The 15,292-nt window shown below is 35.3% G+C and overlaps 1 protein-coding gene across 1 annotated transcript in view; it reads left to right on the plus strand.

The window, feature by feature from the left end:
* Nucleotides 1–353: 353 nt before the first annotated feature.
* CNOT2 (CCR4-NOT transcription complex subunit 2) overlaps nucleotides 354–15,292 on the plus strand; it is a 35,224-nt gene continuing 20,285 nt past the window's right edge. Inside the window, exons 1-3 of the mRNA XM_057377701.1 lie at nucleotides 354–476; nucleotides 11,490–11,556; nucleotides 14,879–15,026. Coding sequence (XP_057233684.1) covers nucleotides 366–476; nucleotides 11,490–11,556; nucleotides 14,879–15,026 — 326 coding nt within the window. The 5' untranslated portion in view covers nucleotides 354–365. The remainder of the gene's footprint in view (nucleotides 477–11,489; nucleotides 11,557–14,878; nucleotides 15,027–15,292) is intronic.

Genomic DNA, 15,292 nt, shown 5'->3' on the forward strand with positions numbered 1-15,292 from the left:
GAAAACCAGGGGGGTTTGCTCTTTTGTTTTCTGATATGTAGTTTTAAATAAGCTTGGGGGTAAGGTTATGGAACTCAAAAAATAATCAACATAAAAACACCCTTCCAGAAAATGAAACGTGTCCCCTCTCCCCACCTCAGTTGTTTCTGGAATATGAGCTTATGTCACATGGAAATCGCTTTTGAAGGAACCATTATATTGGCAATATACAGAAAGTATTTTTGAGAGGAATTTTCAGATATTTAGAAACAAGGTTTTTTAACAATCCTTACATACATGTATTTAAAATAYATACCAAGTTTGTAGCAAACTAAATCATGTATGGTATATAATAAAGTTTTCTTCTTATTTAGGTGACAAACAGCATGTTTGGTGCTTCAAGGAAGAAGTTTGTAGAGGGGGTTGATGGTGACTACCATGATGAGAACATGTACTACAGCCAATCATCGATGTTTCCGCATCGGTCAGAAAAAGACGTAAGTTGAATAAGCTAATTTTTTCTCCTTTCAGTACCAAGATACATTTCACATAGCTGAAACTATGTGAGGAAGGGCTTCATTTAGATTTAAGCTGTACATAACTGTTTCCAGTGGCAAGTGCTTTAATTTTAGTGAATTTATGCATGTAAACTTCAGCCATATACTTGCAAGTTTGGGGKTTTTTTTTATCCTGAAGAATTGTATTTGTAATTTAAATTGAGTTATTGATTATATCTTGTGCTTACATCCCATTCCACATGGTTTTTGTTATAGTTTTGCATTTTGCATCTTCAGTCATTTTTAATTTCTGAAAATGAATTGTGCAGTATGTTTTCTGAAGTACTGCAAGGTGGGTATTCTCCTGTTTGTAACGCCACAAAGTTATGAAACTAGTAAATCCTAAACATTTTTTTTTCCTTGGTAATGATAATTGTGTGTTAAAACTTCATTGGCATTATTGAAGCTCTGCTGCTTCTTACCAAAGCTAAATAAATTAGGCAGTAAAATATTTACTTGTGTATGGAGTGGAAATACATGGAGGACTTGAAAGCGTGACTTGAGGTTCATGTCAGCTGAAGGGCAGTAATATCTTCATGTGGCAGGCTTGCATTTAATATATATGGGCAACATATTGTTTCTAATTGAGAAAGAAACTATACTCCTTCAGACTTTCAAAAAGGTGCAAACATTTCAAGTCTGCCACCAAGACAGTCCAGAAATACAGTTAATAGCAGTCATGAACATAGTCTTGATAGACCTTGACTCTGTATCAACATAGGCATTTCCTACAGTCTCTTTACTGAATTTTAGTTCTGATTTTCAAAGAGAAGAAAATGGGTTTAGAGAGTAGAATTTTCAAACAAAATGAAACAAAAGAAAAAGTGTAAATGCAGCTTTCCAATTCAGTTTCATAAATTAATTTGGAAGGAAGTTTCAGGTGAGCCAGCAAATGATTAAAATGCAGCACTGTTTAAAGAAAACTAAATGGGCTTCTCTTTTCTCTTTATGTTGATTACATGTGTGCATGTACCACAGATGCACATAGGCACAATGGAATATTTATGAAGTTGAATATGCATCCTTTCTGTGGTCACCGAGAGGTGCAGCTAGCACTCTGAAAAACAATAGACACTATTTTCCCAAAGTGGTTTTTGTACATTAAACCCCTGTTTTTAGATTTGATGCACTGAAGGTATAAAATCATTATGGTGTAGTAAGAAAGGTAAAGTGAGATAAATGCTATGCTGCACAGTGTACACAGTGAAAGCCAATGACTTGGCACATTGTTGACACAGTGAATGAGCATTTTAGTTTCCTATTCTTTCTGTAGGCAGAATTGCAGAAGTGAATCTTACAATGGCACTCCAAGAGAAGGAAGGTGGGTGTTCTAGACATGAGGAGTGACAAAAGAGCAATTTTGAAAGCTTGTGGGAGARGTGGCCTAAATGGGTCGTAGAAGCCTGCTGTAGTTGGCAGAAGAGTGATGTCATTCCAAAAGGAAATAGAAGAATGGAAATGCAACACTTGTAAAAAATTTATGTACAAATAATCTTTTAAGGTTCCTCTTGCCCCTGTAGGTTCACTATTGACTGTTACAACTTTCTGAGTTTATGCTTACAAAATTTTCTACTGTTACATGCTATTGCATGTAATTTTTTGTAACTTTATCAAAACAAATTTATGGTGATAATACTGAGTGTTCACCTTTGATCACTCATGTGTAGCTAAATGTGTATTCTGTATTACATGTTCCATTTGCTGTTTCATTTGGCTGACAGTAGATAAGAAAGGTTGGATAGGTTATTACATTCTCTTAGTTTCCAACTTCTTTTGTAGCTTTGAAAACCTTTTACTGTTGAAAATAACCATGTTTTCAAATAGTCTTTCAACTAGAATTCTGCTAAAAATGTTGTATATGAGAGTACAATAAATATGATTTAATATTTTATTACAATATTATTGTAATAAATATTTATTACAATAAATAAATGATTTTTTTGTTTGGATTACAGTATTGACAGGCTAAAATAAACTTGCTCAGAATTTTCTCCAAGTAAGCTAATAAAGACTAATGTTGAAAACCTAGATTCAGTTTTATGAACACCTGGGGGGAAAATTCCAGCATTCTAGATCTTGAAGCACTTTGTCTTTATATCTACTATGGGAATAAAATAAAGGTAGAAGAAATACTGGGGAAAGCAGTAAATTGCTCCTACATTATCTAAAGTAGGTGCAGTTTTACTGTAATTTAAATTATTTCTTTTTTTTTCATTTTCACTTCATATCTACTGAAAGCAGATAAAATTTAATGTTGCAAGGTTTTGCAACTGACCTGTAAGAAATTAGTTAAGTGTTGGTATTTTTTTCTCTCCATGTATATGTACATATAAATGCAGAGTCCTTCATTTATGATTCTTTTATCTAGAGTTCTTCAAACGGAAATAGAATGGTTTTGATGTAAGCCTCCTTAAATACTGTTCTTCAGGAACAGATAAAGCTTGTTTAGGATTTACTCTTATACTGGRTATGACTAGGCCTTTCTGTTTTTCACTTCATTGAAGTTTTACTGATTCTGATCTTGAAATTACTGCTTTCCAAGGAACTGTTGCWGTTGTTATGTATACTACAAGGAGTGAAACATAGGGAATGGTGAAATCCTCTTAAAATTTGGAGTAAAGACTGCTACTGCAGGGATATTTGTAAAAACTTCTAAACTTTTTTTCACTTTATTTTTACAGCAAAGTGAAGCCAAGTCCTGTCTTAAACCTCAAAGACTTTCTACACGGGGAAAGAACTAGCAGCAAATAATACTGGACATAATACTTTTATTTCAGCCTCAGTATAGCTAAGAGCTAAAAGTTTTCTTTTAAATTACCTGGTTTTTCACTAGAGAAAGCARTTCTAGATAAACAGGACTAATACGGTAATTGAAATGGAAAAGTTGCCTGACTACTCACATGCACAACTGCTTCCAAGATCATATGGATACTGATTGGATAAGTTATTTTAGGCCCACAATTATGTTTCCTTAGATGAGATTACATCTTGCTCAAGCCATTTTATGCTTATTTTTTACTAAGCAGGGTGCTTTGCCTTGAATAATCATGCTTCCTGAGCTAACTAGGGAAGTGGAACAATATATGTATGAATGCTCTGTCTGAATTTCTCTGCATTTGGTCAGTGCATGATAACCAGGTCAGTAATCCTTTGGCAAAGAAATTAGGTGTTTTATAGTACTTTCAGAACACAGAACAGATTAAGAAAATGGTTTTAACTTTTAGCTGGAAGCAGGTGGGATCCTTGTAATATAAATTGTCAAGATGATGCACTGTGCACCCAGAAAATAATTGCAGAGGTTATTTGTGGCCATTTTAGCAACTTGAGCTGTCCGTGCACTCAGCAAAATAATTTTCAGGACATTTCATGGATACCTGTATTTCTATTTGGATAGAGTAGACAGTGGTAGAAATTGGTAACTCAAGGCCCTCATGTACTTCTGTARCTACAGTCATCAAATAAACAAAACAAGGATGCAGATGACCTTAGAGAAAAGATTGGGCCCATTCAGTCTGAATTTCTTTGATTTCTCCTGTATGAGAATGTAGGAAGTGCTCCGCAAGGTTTGACCTATCTAGCCCAATTCAGTGAAGATGTGTACATGAGAATAGAAGATGACAGCACCTTCTGCTGTTCTGAACTGTGGTCATAAATCTGACAGTAGACAGACATGCATTTTTATGAAGATCAGCCCAATCAGGAAAGTTATGAGATTTTTTCAGTTAATGTTTTTTTCAAAGCTTGGCCCAGTCCTTTGCTGTTCATTTTCTTTCCCAGTTGCTCAACAGATTCCCAGTTGTTCAACAGGTAGTAAAATGCTTGCCGTAAGGTAGTGGTAATACTTCTGATCTGTACGTTTAATTGTGGCAGGTGAGATCTAGCCTGAAGATTAGATTTGTCTCATTTCATCTGTTTATCTAGCTCCCTAGCACAAGAAAGTCCTCAGATTTGGATACTGAGTACAGCAAAATGAGTTGTTGATTCTGGGAGCCTGCTTTTCAGAGGTTTCTTCGTCCTGAGCTGAAGCATGCCTRTGATGGATCAAATTCAGTGGCTCCTCTGGCATGAGACAGCTGCATGAACACAGATGTCAGTGGTGATGGTACAACAAAGGGTGGCCGAAGGCCTTTTTTACTGTGATTCTATTAAACTGGTTTATAGAACCTTTACTGTGTTTTAYACTTGACCTTACAAAGAGATGGTACTTTTACAAGAGAAAAAACACTGGAAGCTTAGCTTGCCATTGTGATTGAGATCCAGAATATTTCTAAGTTTTTTAAACTAACYATGTAAGAGTTTAGTCAGTCTTCTGGAGATAGCTCTGTCTTTAAGACTGCTGAACCTCATTGTTCCAGATGAATTGTTGATTTTTTAATGCCATTAATTTAGGACTCTGAGGAACCCTATGGTATCTTGTTTCCTAAGGTATCTATCTTGCCTTAGCCATAATTTTACTTCAGATGCTTCATGAGCATATGGAGTTTTATGCATTTAAGAATTCCCACTAAAGCTTCTTGTGTCAGGAGCAGTTGTTGCACTCACACTTAGGCTGGTTGTCTGAGTAAAGATACTGTGCATTAACCTAACTTGTCTGAGTAGTTTTGATTCATTTGTGGAGGGAGAAAAAAGTTTATTTTGAGAAATAAATAGGTTACCGTCTTTAATTATAAATAGCAAATGAATATTTTCATGTGCATTACTTTGCACATAAACCTTCTTATAAGTTTGACTGAATAGTGAGCACGTTTGCCCTGCCTGTTTTGTGAAACACATGGCTTAGGCTTCACTCTTTGAAGTGTGAGTTACAAAGCAACAGAGATGCTTTTCACCTTCCAGAAGAGTGATTAACCATTCCTTGCATGTATTACTGCGTACATGATAGGGTTTTTTTAAAAATAAAACCCAACCAATCTACAAAAGAAGAAAAAAATGACCCAAAGCAAAACAAAAAAACAAAAAAAAACAAAAAACCAAGTGGAAACAAACACGCTTTAAGTATGTGAAAATTGCAATGCCATTGATGAAAATAGTTGGATGGACTTGCTGGGTATGAGATTAGTAACTATTTTAGGAACTTTGTGTTTTAATGCATTTCCCTTTCAGASCCTGTTATCATTCTGCCTATAGTGTGCTTTTTCATGAGGAAGTTATACAGTATGCTCAAAGAACAAAAAGTTTCAAATACAGAATGCACTTCTACTGTGTTTTCTATAAATTTGCACCTGAATGGGTTTACCAAATAATACATCATACACTAATTTTGCTTAGAGACAAATGTGTTTTTATACTATTTCACATAGTATGCAAGTATGTATCTGACAACTATATATCTGAATATAAGGTAGTTCGCATCCCTTTACAATTTGTAATTACGTTACAAGGAAATTAGTTTTGCTGTGGATGACTAGTATAATTTTCATTATGATTGAATTTGTATTTAGACTTTTTATAGAATAATTAAATGGTGGTAGGTGTTCTATACTTCTGTGTGTTTCATCTCCACTTCATCTAGCAGATTTATTTTACTGCATCTCCACTTCACAATGTATAATAATTTTTGTATGTCAGCTTTAGCTTTTGAAGTGATGCGTTGAACTAGATAAATTCCATGCATAAAATCATCTCCCTTTTCTAGAAGGGGAAAATTATGGTTTTGTACCCAATAACTCATTCATTGAACATGCTGTTTTGTAATATTGATGGTTTATGAGCTCAGGGGCGGGCATTTTGTTTGGTTTTTGGTTTTTTGTATGCAGCTAATTATTTAGTTGAAATAAAATATATGCTTTTTTGTCCTACTTCTTAATTGCTTTGGCATTTTTATAGCATMTTTCAGCATGCTTTCAGTAGTCATTTGGTCCATTGATAAACTGTAATATCAAATAATGTCTTTACACAGGGAGAATTTGGTTTTGGAATTTCACTTGGGTAGCCATGTTAACCTCACAGTGATAATGTCATTGTCATTCAAAAGCAACATCTTGCCTCTAACATCTTGCCTCTAGGACCATCAACAGTGTGGTGCTACCTCCTTGTGCTTCCCAGGTGTTGGCAGATCACAATGAACCAGAAATTATGAAATAGGAAAGACTGAATAAAATTTCATTTATTTTTCAGTATTGTATTTGAGTTAATATTTCACAAATTATTTCCATCAGTAATAATTTTTACTGGCAGGTAATAACCTGTATTTATGCATGTATATAAGGTTTTAATTTATTTATCATACTGAGATTTGGAAATACTTTCTTGTTACATGGGAATTTTGTGARTGCTGTATTAAAGAGGAGGACTGGTAACACTACTAAAACCCCATCAATCTAGAAAAATATGTATTTTTATCTGTTATTTTTTTACTTGTTTTATTACCTTTTTGTATGTMAGTGTAACACTTTCTTCTTTTCAGGCTGTGGGTCAGCTGTTGTTACTAAATAGTGCAGCACAGATGGCAGATACTAGAAATAAAGTAGTGTAAATACAAAAYGATGCTGATGTTTGCATTTGTGAGAAACCCATCATTTATCAGGCCAGAACTTGCTTATTCTAACACATTTTGCTTCTAGGAGTTGACTTCATAGTGCAAGATCAATATATTTTAGCTACAGCTTACCTCATGTTTARGGAAGTAGCGTTGGGCTATAACTGCATAATGTAGCAGCTTTCACAGAATTGCTTTACAGAGTTTTCTTGGTGCCACCCTGCCGAGGTGTGCTATCATGGCAGTGATGGTGSCAGGCACTGTCCTCAGGCCGAGCTGGAGCTTTGCTTGGAAGAGGCAGGATGCTGCAGTGCATGGGGAGGCAGGAACCTGTTCAGCCAGCTGTGCCCCTGGACCTGCCTCCCACCACCTCCCTCTGCCTTCAGGAAGGCTGCAGCCTATGTTCTCCTCTCTCCCTAAGAGGCTTGTAAAGTGCAGCGGTTTTTTTGCACAGTTCTGGCAACTTTAAGCATTTCCTGATGCTGTTTTCTTCAAGATTTTTTCAAGACTCTGAAATAAACTTGCTGCAGTAAACTGATCGAGAGAAATGTAATCAGTTACAGTAAAGTCTCATTCAGCACTAGGGATAGGAAATTGTCTGATAGCCCCTAACAACTTATTGATTCTTTGTGTGGATCAGTCCAGAAAAGCTGGGCCATCTACTTGGATCATCCACTGGTTTGAGTTTAGATGCAGAATTTTCTATGATCAAAATTGCACTATCACTGTTTGAGACTCTTGAGTAAAATGGTGTCCATGTTTTTCAGCCTGCCAATACTGAATGTTGGTCTTTCCTCTATGCTGGTAGAGTAACGTGCACTTTCCACGTTACACAAAGTCTTTTTTACTCACTTGTCTCATTGGAGAGGCAAGTCTTAGGCCTCTGCTGTCTCCTAATAACAACATGGGGAAAGGTAATTGAAAAAAAAGTCTGCCTAGTTTGGTGATACAGCATTGTAATAGAAGCAGAAATCCCGTGCTGKGTTTTGTGGCTGTTAACCACTGGTAAATTGATGTAGGTTATTACAGCTATAATTCTGAACATTTTTCCCTTAAGATTSTGACATAATTGGGTAAAGCTTAATAGGTCTTAACAACTGGAAGAGGCTTTAGTCACCTTAAGGCTTAGTCTGCTTTGGTTTTTATTAAGGTTCCGACCTTTGGCTGCTGTAGACTAGAAGAAATTCAAGTGACTTCCGTGACAATTGCAAGTTGTTACATTTTCTGTGTCATGTAGCGAGTAGCCCAGTCCGATGAAATAATGATTGCAAAATGCYAGGAGGAATGTTTTTAGTACTACTAATACCATTCATCTTGAAGCTTAACTTTGGTAGACCAAGTTTGAGTAGACTAAAATAATGACTCAGTGGCCTAGAATGCAAATCAAAGTTCTGGTAGTGTAGGTCAAGATTTTGCTAAATTTCATTTTTGTTGTTGGTCTAAATTGTATGGAAATAATGGGAAAACAAGACAGTTTTAAATTGCTCCTTACTTAGATATGACAGAAAGTGGTGTTTAATAGAGATAAGTGTAGGAATAAGTGAGATACCCATAGAGTGTATTTTTCGCCATGAGATTTGAGAAAGGCTGTATTTAATCTGCCTGGAACGGATCCCCTGGATTTTTTATTGATTTCTTCTTGAGACTTGTTGTCTTTGATGTTCTAAGTATGTTATGACATAAAGTTACCAGACTTACTGAATTTAATGCTTGGCCTTTATTACAGTTTTCTATAAAGAATTCTCTACAAGTGGTTTTGCAATTAACTTTTCACRTGAAAGTAAGTGGCACAATAGATGTGATCTACTTTGTGATGTTTCAAAAGAAAATCATCTTTCTAATATGCAGTGTTCAATAAATATTATTTGCTACTGCTTTTAACTGAATTTAAAAAATTGAGTAATACTCATTGTACAAAAGGTGGGATTCTTTTTTCTCCCTTTAAAGTAATGTAGTGCCTCTTAGGGATATTCTAATTATGTTTTTTTTTTACTCCAAATTAATATTATAAATAAAAGATTTTTATGCTGAGGTCTGTACCATCTTCTGCTTGTTATATCTCATGCCATCACAGCTGTTTTTTAATTCCCTGAGCAGCTGTGCTTATGGGATATTCTTTTATGGCTGAACTGTTTTGCTTATCTGTCCCAAAGCTGGTCGTACTTTTTGCCTGATGTGTCTGGTTTGTGGTTTTTATTTTTGAACTTGTGTCTTTATCATTGTCTCAGAAGGGGTGTTACAGTTTTCTGCCTCTCATTTTTTCCCATAGAATTTGTCACACCTTGCAGCATTCCAGTTTGTCCAACTTGAAAGMTGTTTCCTTAACCTCACCGTGTTACTTGGTCTTTCCTTTCTTAAAAAACTATTGTGTCAGCTTGTTTATTTTAGGGGGGGAGTGTGCTTTTGAAATCTTGTCTCCCAAGTGTCCCCACTTCAGAATGCTTTGGTTCATGTTGCGGAGCAATATTAGTGTGAGTGAAATTTATTCCTTCTGAAGGAAAACAGGTTGGAAGAGATGCTCCAGCAGTGCGCCAGACATGGGCTACTTACTAATGGCCTACTTACTAGTTCATGGCATCAAGTGTTTTAGTTAGGAATGCATACAATAGCTGTTAAGCCCCCAGAACCAACTTTTTTTACAAATGTACTTCCTTCTGGCTGCATCACTTGCTGATGCAGATACAGCCTATGAACCTGGTTATATGAATGCTGAGTGGAAGCCACTGGTCATTGTTTAAAGTGGGTTTTTGTTCATAATGAGTTCTTCACTAAGAAAGAAGAGCTTCTCTTGCTATTTCAAACCTCTTGTGTACGCTGCTGTGGATGTTTGTTCCTGTAGTTGCTTACTATCAAATATATTTGTTCTTAATATGTGTGAGTATAATGTATGTTGCGGTAATATTTCTCATATATTTTCTGATGTTCTACACTAATTGCCTGCTCCAATTTCTTTCTTCATGCCTTCTGTATATATTCAAAAAATCATAAATAGTTTGTGACTTACAGATATGAATGCTGCTTTTGATACTTAGTGACTTACCCTGCATGTCTTCTTTCTTATTTCTACCATCTGGATTTGGCTCCAGTATAGACAACTAGCAGATTCAGTTTATAAGGTTTGTTTGAATTTTACATCTGTCTAGATGATATCAACAAATCAATTTGAAGTTTATCACAGTAGAAGTTATTTTGATTTTAATTCTTTACTCTCAAGTAGAAAAAGCTTAAAATTACCTTATGTCTAAGAATCCAGACATTCCTTTCCTTGAAACCAACTTAAACTTCAGTCCAAGTCCAGACGAATTCACTAAACAAGCAGCCATTTGTTACTAAGTACCAGTAGCATGTTCTTTGTGGATGGATGTATGGATTAGATCAGCTGTTAACTCTTCTTGCTCCAAGAGGACAATCAGCAGTACCTAATGTTGGTGAACAGCTAATCATAAAGGGTCCAGGGATGGATGTTTCCAGTTTTTAACTTCTCTTAAGACTGCAAAGGTGTTTTTTTCCAAGTGTTAGGCATATGTCCTGTCTCTCAAACTTATTAATTCTTTACATTTCTTCAGTGGTATGGAGAACAGTTTATTCTTTTCCTCTTAGAACAATTACAGAAAATATGGTATCATGTGGTGCCTCCATTGGTAGCCTTCTTTCTAGGGTATGCAAAGCCAAATATCCATCTTTCTTCATAGAGGGGGATCGGTGATTTTATTTTTGTTTGTTTGGTTTTTTTTTGSTTTGTTGCGGGCTTTTTTTGTTTGTTTTTTTTTTCTTTTTTTGGGGGGAGGGGGGTTGTATTGTTGGGGTGTTTTTTTTAGATCATACTCTTCCCAAGAGTTTCTGTGGTTTTTCACATTTCTGGTGTGGTGTCTGAAAGTTGATAAAGAAAGGTTTAATAGAGATACTTGTTAATACATTATTTCTCTTAAAATGGGAATGATAGGGCAGGAAATACTGCTTCTGACATTTGTAGGTCCTGTTCCTTAGGGCAGTATATTAGAATTTTGTCATTGGACTCTTGCCTGAAATTCATATCTGTTTGCTGCTACCTATCCACTGATATAATAAATGATAATACAAAACTTTCACTTGTTGAGCAGGAATTGATCTGGTTGTATGAGGCATGTTTTGCAGAGGAAGAAGACCTCTGATTTAAGTACTAGAGTAYTGTTTTTGTAATGACGAGTTTTCTAGCTGCAAGGATAGAAAACCTGAAAGCTTTTAGATATTCTCTATTCTTTGTTGCAAGTAAAAATCTGCGTTTATGCAAGTAAAGTCATAAATTCTTACTGATATGTAATACACTCCTACAGGTATTATTGTGCAGATATTTTGAAGAGTTTCTAAAATTTTTCATTACTTGAACAAGTACTCAGTTGTTTTGGTTTTCGTGGCATAACATAGTGTGTCAACTTGCACAGCAAGATAGCACAATGTCTTTTTGTCTTTAATAACCTTCTATTCTTATATTTTAGATGCTGGCATCACCATCAACATCAGGTCAGCTGTCTCAGTTTGGGGCAAGTTTATACGGGCAACAAAGTAAGAATTCTTTTTATTAATTATGTGTTTATTTTATGCTAAATATGTTACAGTTTGACGCTCTGGAATATACAGATGGCTTTGTTTTCTGGTGATTGTAAAAAAGACAGTACATCTCCTATGTGCAATTATTTTAAGATCCATTTTTGCTTTGCTTAGTATGCATTTTTGCAGTGTTTAGTGTGCAGAATGTCATATATTGACACTGTAAACTGCTAAATATCCAAATACAACCATACTGTAAAAAACGTCTGTGACRTAACAGACTCTCTGAAGGAAAACTTAATGGAAAAAAGCTAGGCCAAAATGAGCCTAGTTCAGAAAAATGTATAAGGAATTGAAGGAAATTGTACGTTAAATATAACTGCTATTTCATGCTCTACAGGAGCACATTGAATTCATGCTTGGCAACTTGCATTTGGCAAAGACCTATGCCATTAAGATTATTGCTCTCTTCATCACTGTTTTTTTCTTTCTGGTACCCTGAATATTTCATATATCTGTCAGTCATATGGACACTGTTGCAATAGAAGAGCTATAGAGCAACAGTCAGGTGTAGTGCTAATTTAAGGACCACCTAACTTTGCATTAAGAACTAAACCTCCTTATAACTGAGAGCGCATTCAGTGACTCAGAATATCAAAGTTAGATACAGTTCCACAGGTAAAACTTGTGAGCATCACCTCTCCTTTGTCACTCTATGTTTCTGAATGTTTTCTGCTGTCTTGCTAAGTGCATCTGAATCAAATTCCAAGAAAAAGTGTTTTCAGAGTCCTTTAAAGAGTCTGGACATTTTTATCTGGACGAACTAAAAGCTTTGTTGGCTAGATGCATGGCCTTCCCAACTTATTTCCACTTTCTTCAAATAGTTTAAAAAATACATTGTATTTCGGGGTTTTTTTTTTGTTGTGGGTTTTTTTTGTGGTGTTTTTTTGTAAGTTTTTTCCCTGTCTCAGTGGCTGTTAATGTCTGAGCCTGTAATATAAACTGCCTTTGATTATACTACTGAGATTTATATGASCAGCTTCTAGCCAGTCTGAGAGTCTTGTTTGGCTCCTGTGTTTTAGGTGCTGATTCTGGCACTATTGAACCTTTCAGACTTATCAGAGTACAGACACCAAAATAGTTTATTCATTCTGTTTGTCACAGTTATATGTTTTTTTTTTTTTTTTAAGGTCAACTTTTTTCATCAACTTGCTTTTTCATTCAGTTGGTTGCTGTGTCTAGGATGTAATCTCTCTAACAAGGAGACATACATACCTAAAACGTTGAAAATAAATAATAACAGGTGGCGGGTTCTACTAGATCTTGAGGAAAAAGGGGCAAGAAACTTCTGTGTTGAAGTCATGGTTATGATTAAAATACTGTTTAGGAAAAACAAAGCTGATAATGCCTATGCACTTTCAGTGATTGGTAGCTGTCAGTCATTAAGCGAGATGTCATGTTACAGCATTAATGTAAACTTGACCAGTAGGAAGGAAATCGGCCATGTCAGTCAGCCTCGAACATAGCCCACATAGATCTCAATTAGAAAGGTGGAAAAAGAAAGTGTAAGAGAAAAGGGTTTGGGGATTTTTTTTCTTGTCACATTAAATATTTCAACTGCCCCTTCTTGCCAGGAATATGTTTCTACTTCACTGTAACAACCCTAATCATTAAAAATTCTAGTTTAAAGAAAGCCCACAAGAAGAAATAATCATCAATGTAAAACTAGTTTTACTAAAAGAGATTCTTACACAAAATTAGCTTGAATATCCTAATTGTGGTTTTTTTGGTGTGCTTTGTCTAGTTTGGAAGTGTATGTATTTTTTCTGTACTATTTTATTTTTAAAATCCCATGTAATTGTTAATCAGCGTGAAATATTATTTCTAATTAATATTTATGCTCATTGAAATTATTCTGATGCAGCAAATTGCCAAAATATTTATGGTGAGTGCTTCGATATAATCAACTTTAAATGAATGTTAGGATGCTTGTTATAGCAAGTCACACAACCTCTTAATCTGAACATGTAGAGATAAATCTGGGTGTTTGGAACACTGAGTTTTCTTGCATACTCCCTAGATTGCAAATTGTAGGGTAGGACACAGACCTCAGTTTCTACAGTGTGAAAACTGAATGGGAGATTTCTGCAGACCTTGTCCATGGTAATAATGTGACCATATGCTATGTCTGTTATTTGCATTCTTAGTATTTAACCATGGTATATTCAGCTCTTCTGCAGGAGTKTTCTACCATGGGAGAGTGCTAATCCATCATAATTTTCTTTTGTTTGGTCTGCAAGATAAGGTTTTGAGTTCTGTCAGTGTACCTCTGCAGCCTTATGCCAAAGCAACAGGAACTGTGACAGCTATCCTATTTTATGTGCTAAATTTGTTATTATTGCCATGTTGCACTAAATGACTTTTTCTTGTCTTTGAACATAATTCTGAAGCTTCATAAACACAGAAAAGTGATGGGAGAACGATGAAAAACTTCATAAAGTTTTTGGACATTTTGAAACAAGGCAGTAACCTCTTATTTTCTGCTGTTCTCAATTGAAGTAATTTATTTTTTTACCTCACTGAAGTGTTTSCTTTATTCTGTCACACACAATTGTTTGTGTAGAAAATACCTCTGATTACATTGTTAAAACCCTTCTGTATGTTTTTAAATGCTAATTTAATGCTACTTACAGGGCAGTTAAAATTCTGCTTGCTTTCTTTTCTCATGAGGTTGATCACRGACACTAAAGTACTGTTGCCATAAGAAGCAACTTAAACTGCAAAAAGAAAATTTGCCTCAGATGTTACTTTTGTTGTCTTAAAAACAATGTTTTTGGTAATTAAATATCAATCACTTCCTTTTTTATCAAATATTTGCTTAATTTTTAGCAAGACAAATCAGCATTCTAAATACTGGCCAAATATGTGCTTATTTATTTGAAAGTAATTAGCATATTTCTTGAGTGCAGTTATTGAGTTTCCCAAAATGCTGTCTTCTTTTGAGGTGATTCGTAGATTTTCATGTTCTGATAAAAAAACCCTCAAAATTCAGCCCTTTATCTACAGTATATGTCTCAAAGGAAACAAAACTTTGTTAGTGAATTCAAATACAGAAATCCCTTAAAGAACCTTTCCAAAGTTACACAAAAATGGGGCTAAATTTGATAATTGAGTTTCTACTATTCAAACAAGGACTTAGTGTTTACACTGCACTTTCCTTCAGTCTTTACACTTTTTTGTACGTTGTCAGMATAAATTGTTTCCATCTACACTTGATGGAGAAGACCTTGTTCCTGATTGCTCTGTATGTCCACCCCTCTGAATTTTTTTTCAATAGGTGCACTAGGCCTTCCAATGAGGGGAATGAGCAACAATACCCCTCAGTTAAATCGCAGCTTATCACAAGGCACTCAGTTACCGAGCCACGTAACGCCAACAACAGGGGTACCAACAATGTCACTTCACACGCCTCCATCTCCGAGCAGGTATTTATCGATAGCCGATATTTCTGCGATTGTGTCTTTCTGCAGAGCTCTTGTTAAATGTTCTGCATATTATGCCTCATACTTTACAGTCTGATTAAGTAAAAAAGAAAAGTAGTTCTGTGGACCACTGCCTATGTTAGGGAAATAATACCATAAAAAAGTAAGGATTTACTGTAAGACAGTATTTTATTTTTGTATGTAAAGGACAGATTGCTGGCAAATTCTGCTTCAGAAYGTAAGAGGTTGTTATTTCATTGTACAGTTAA

This window comes from Malurus melanocephalus, unplaced genomic scaffold, assembly GCF_030028575.1.
Source record: "Malurus melanocephalus ecotype Western Australia unplaced genomic scaffold, MMel_1.1 scaffold_10, whole genome shotgun sequence".
Lineage (NCBI taxonomy): Eukaryota > Metazoa > Chordata > Aves > Passeriformes > Maluridae > Malurus > Malurus melanocephalus.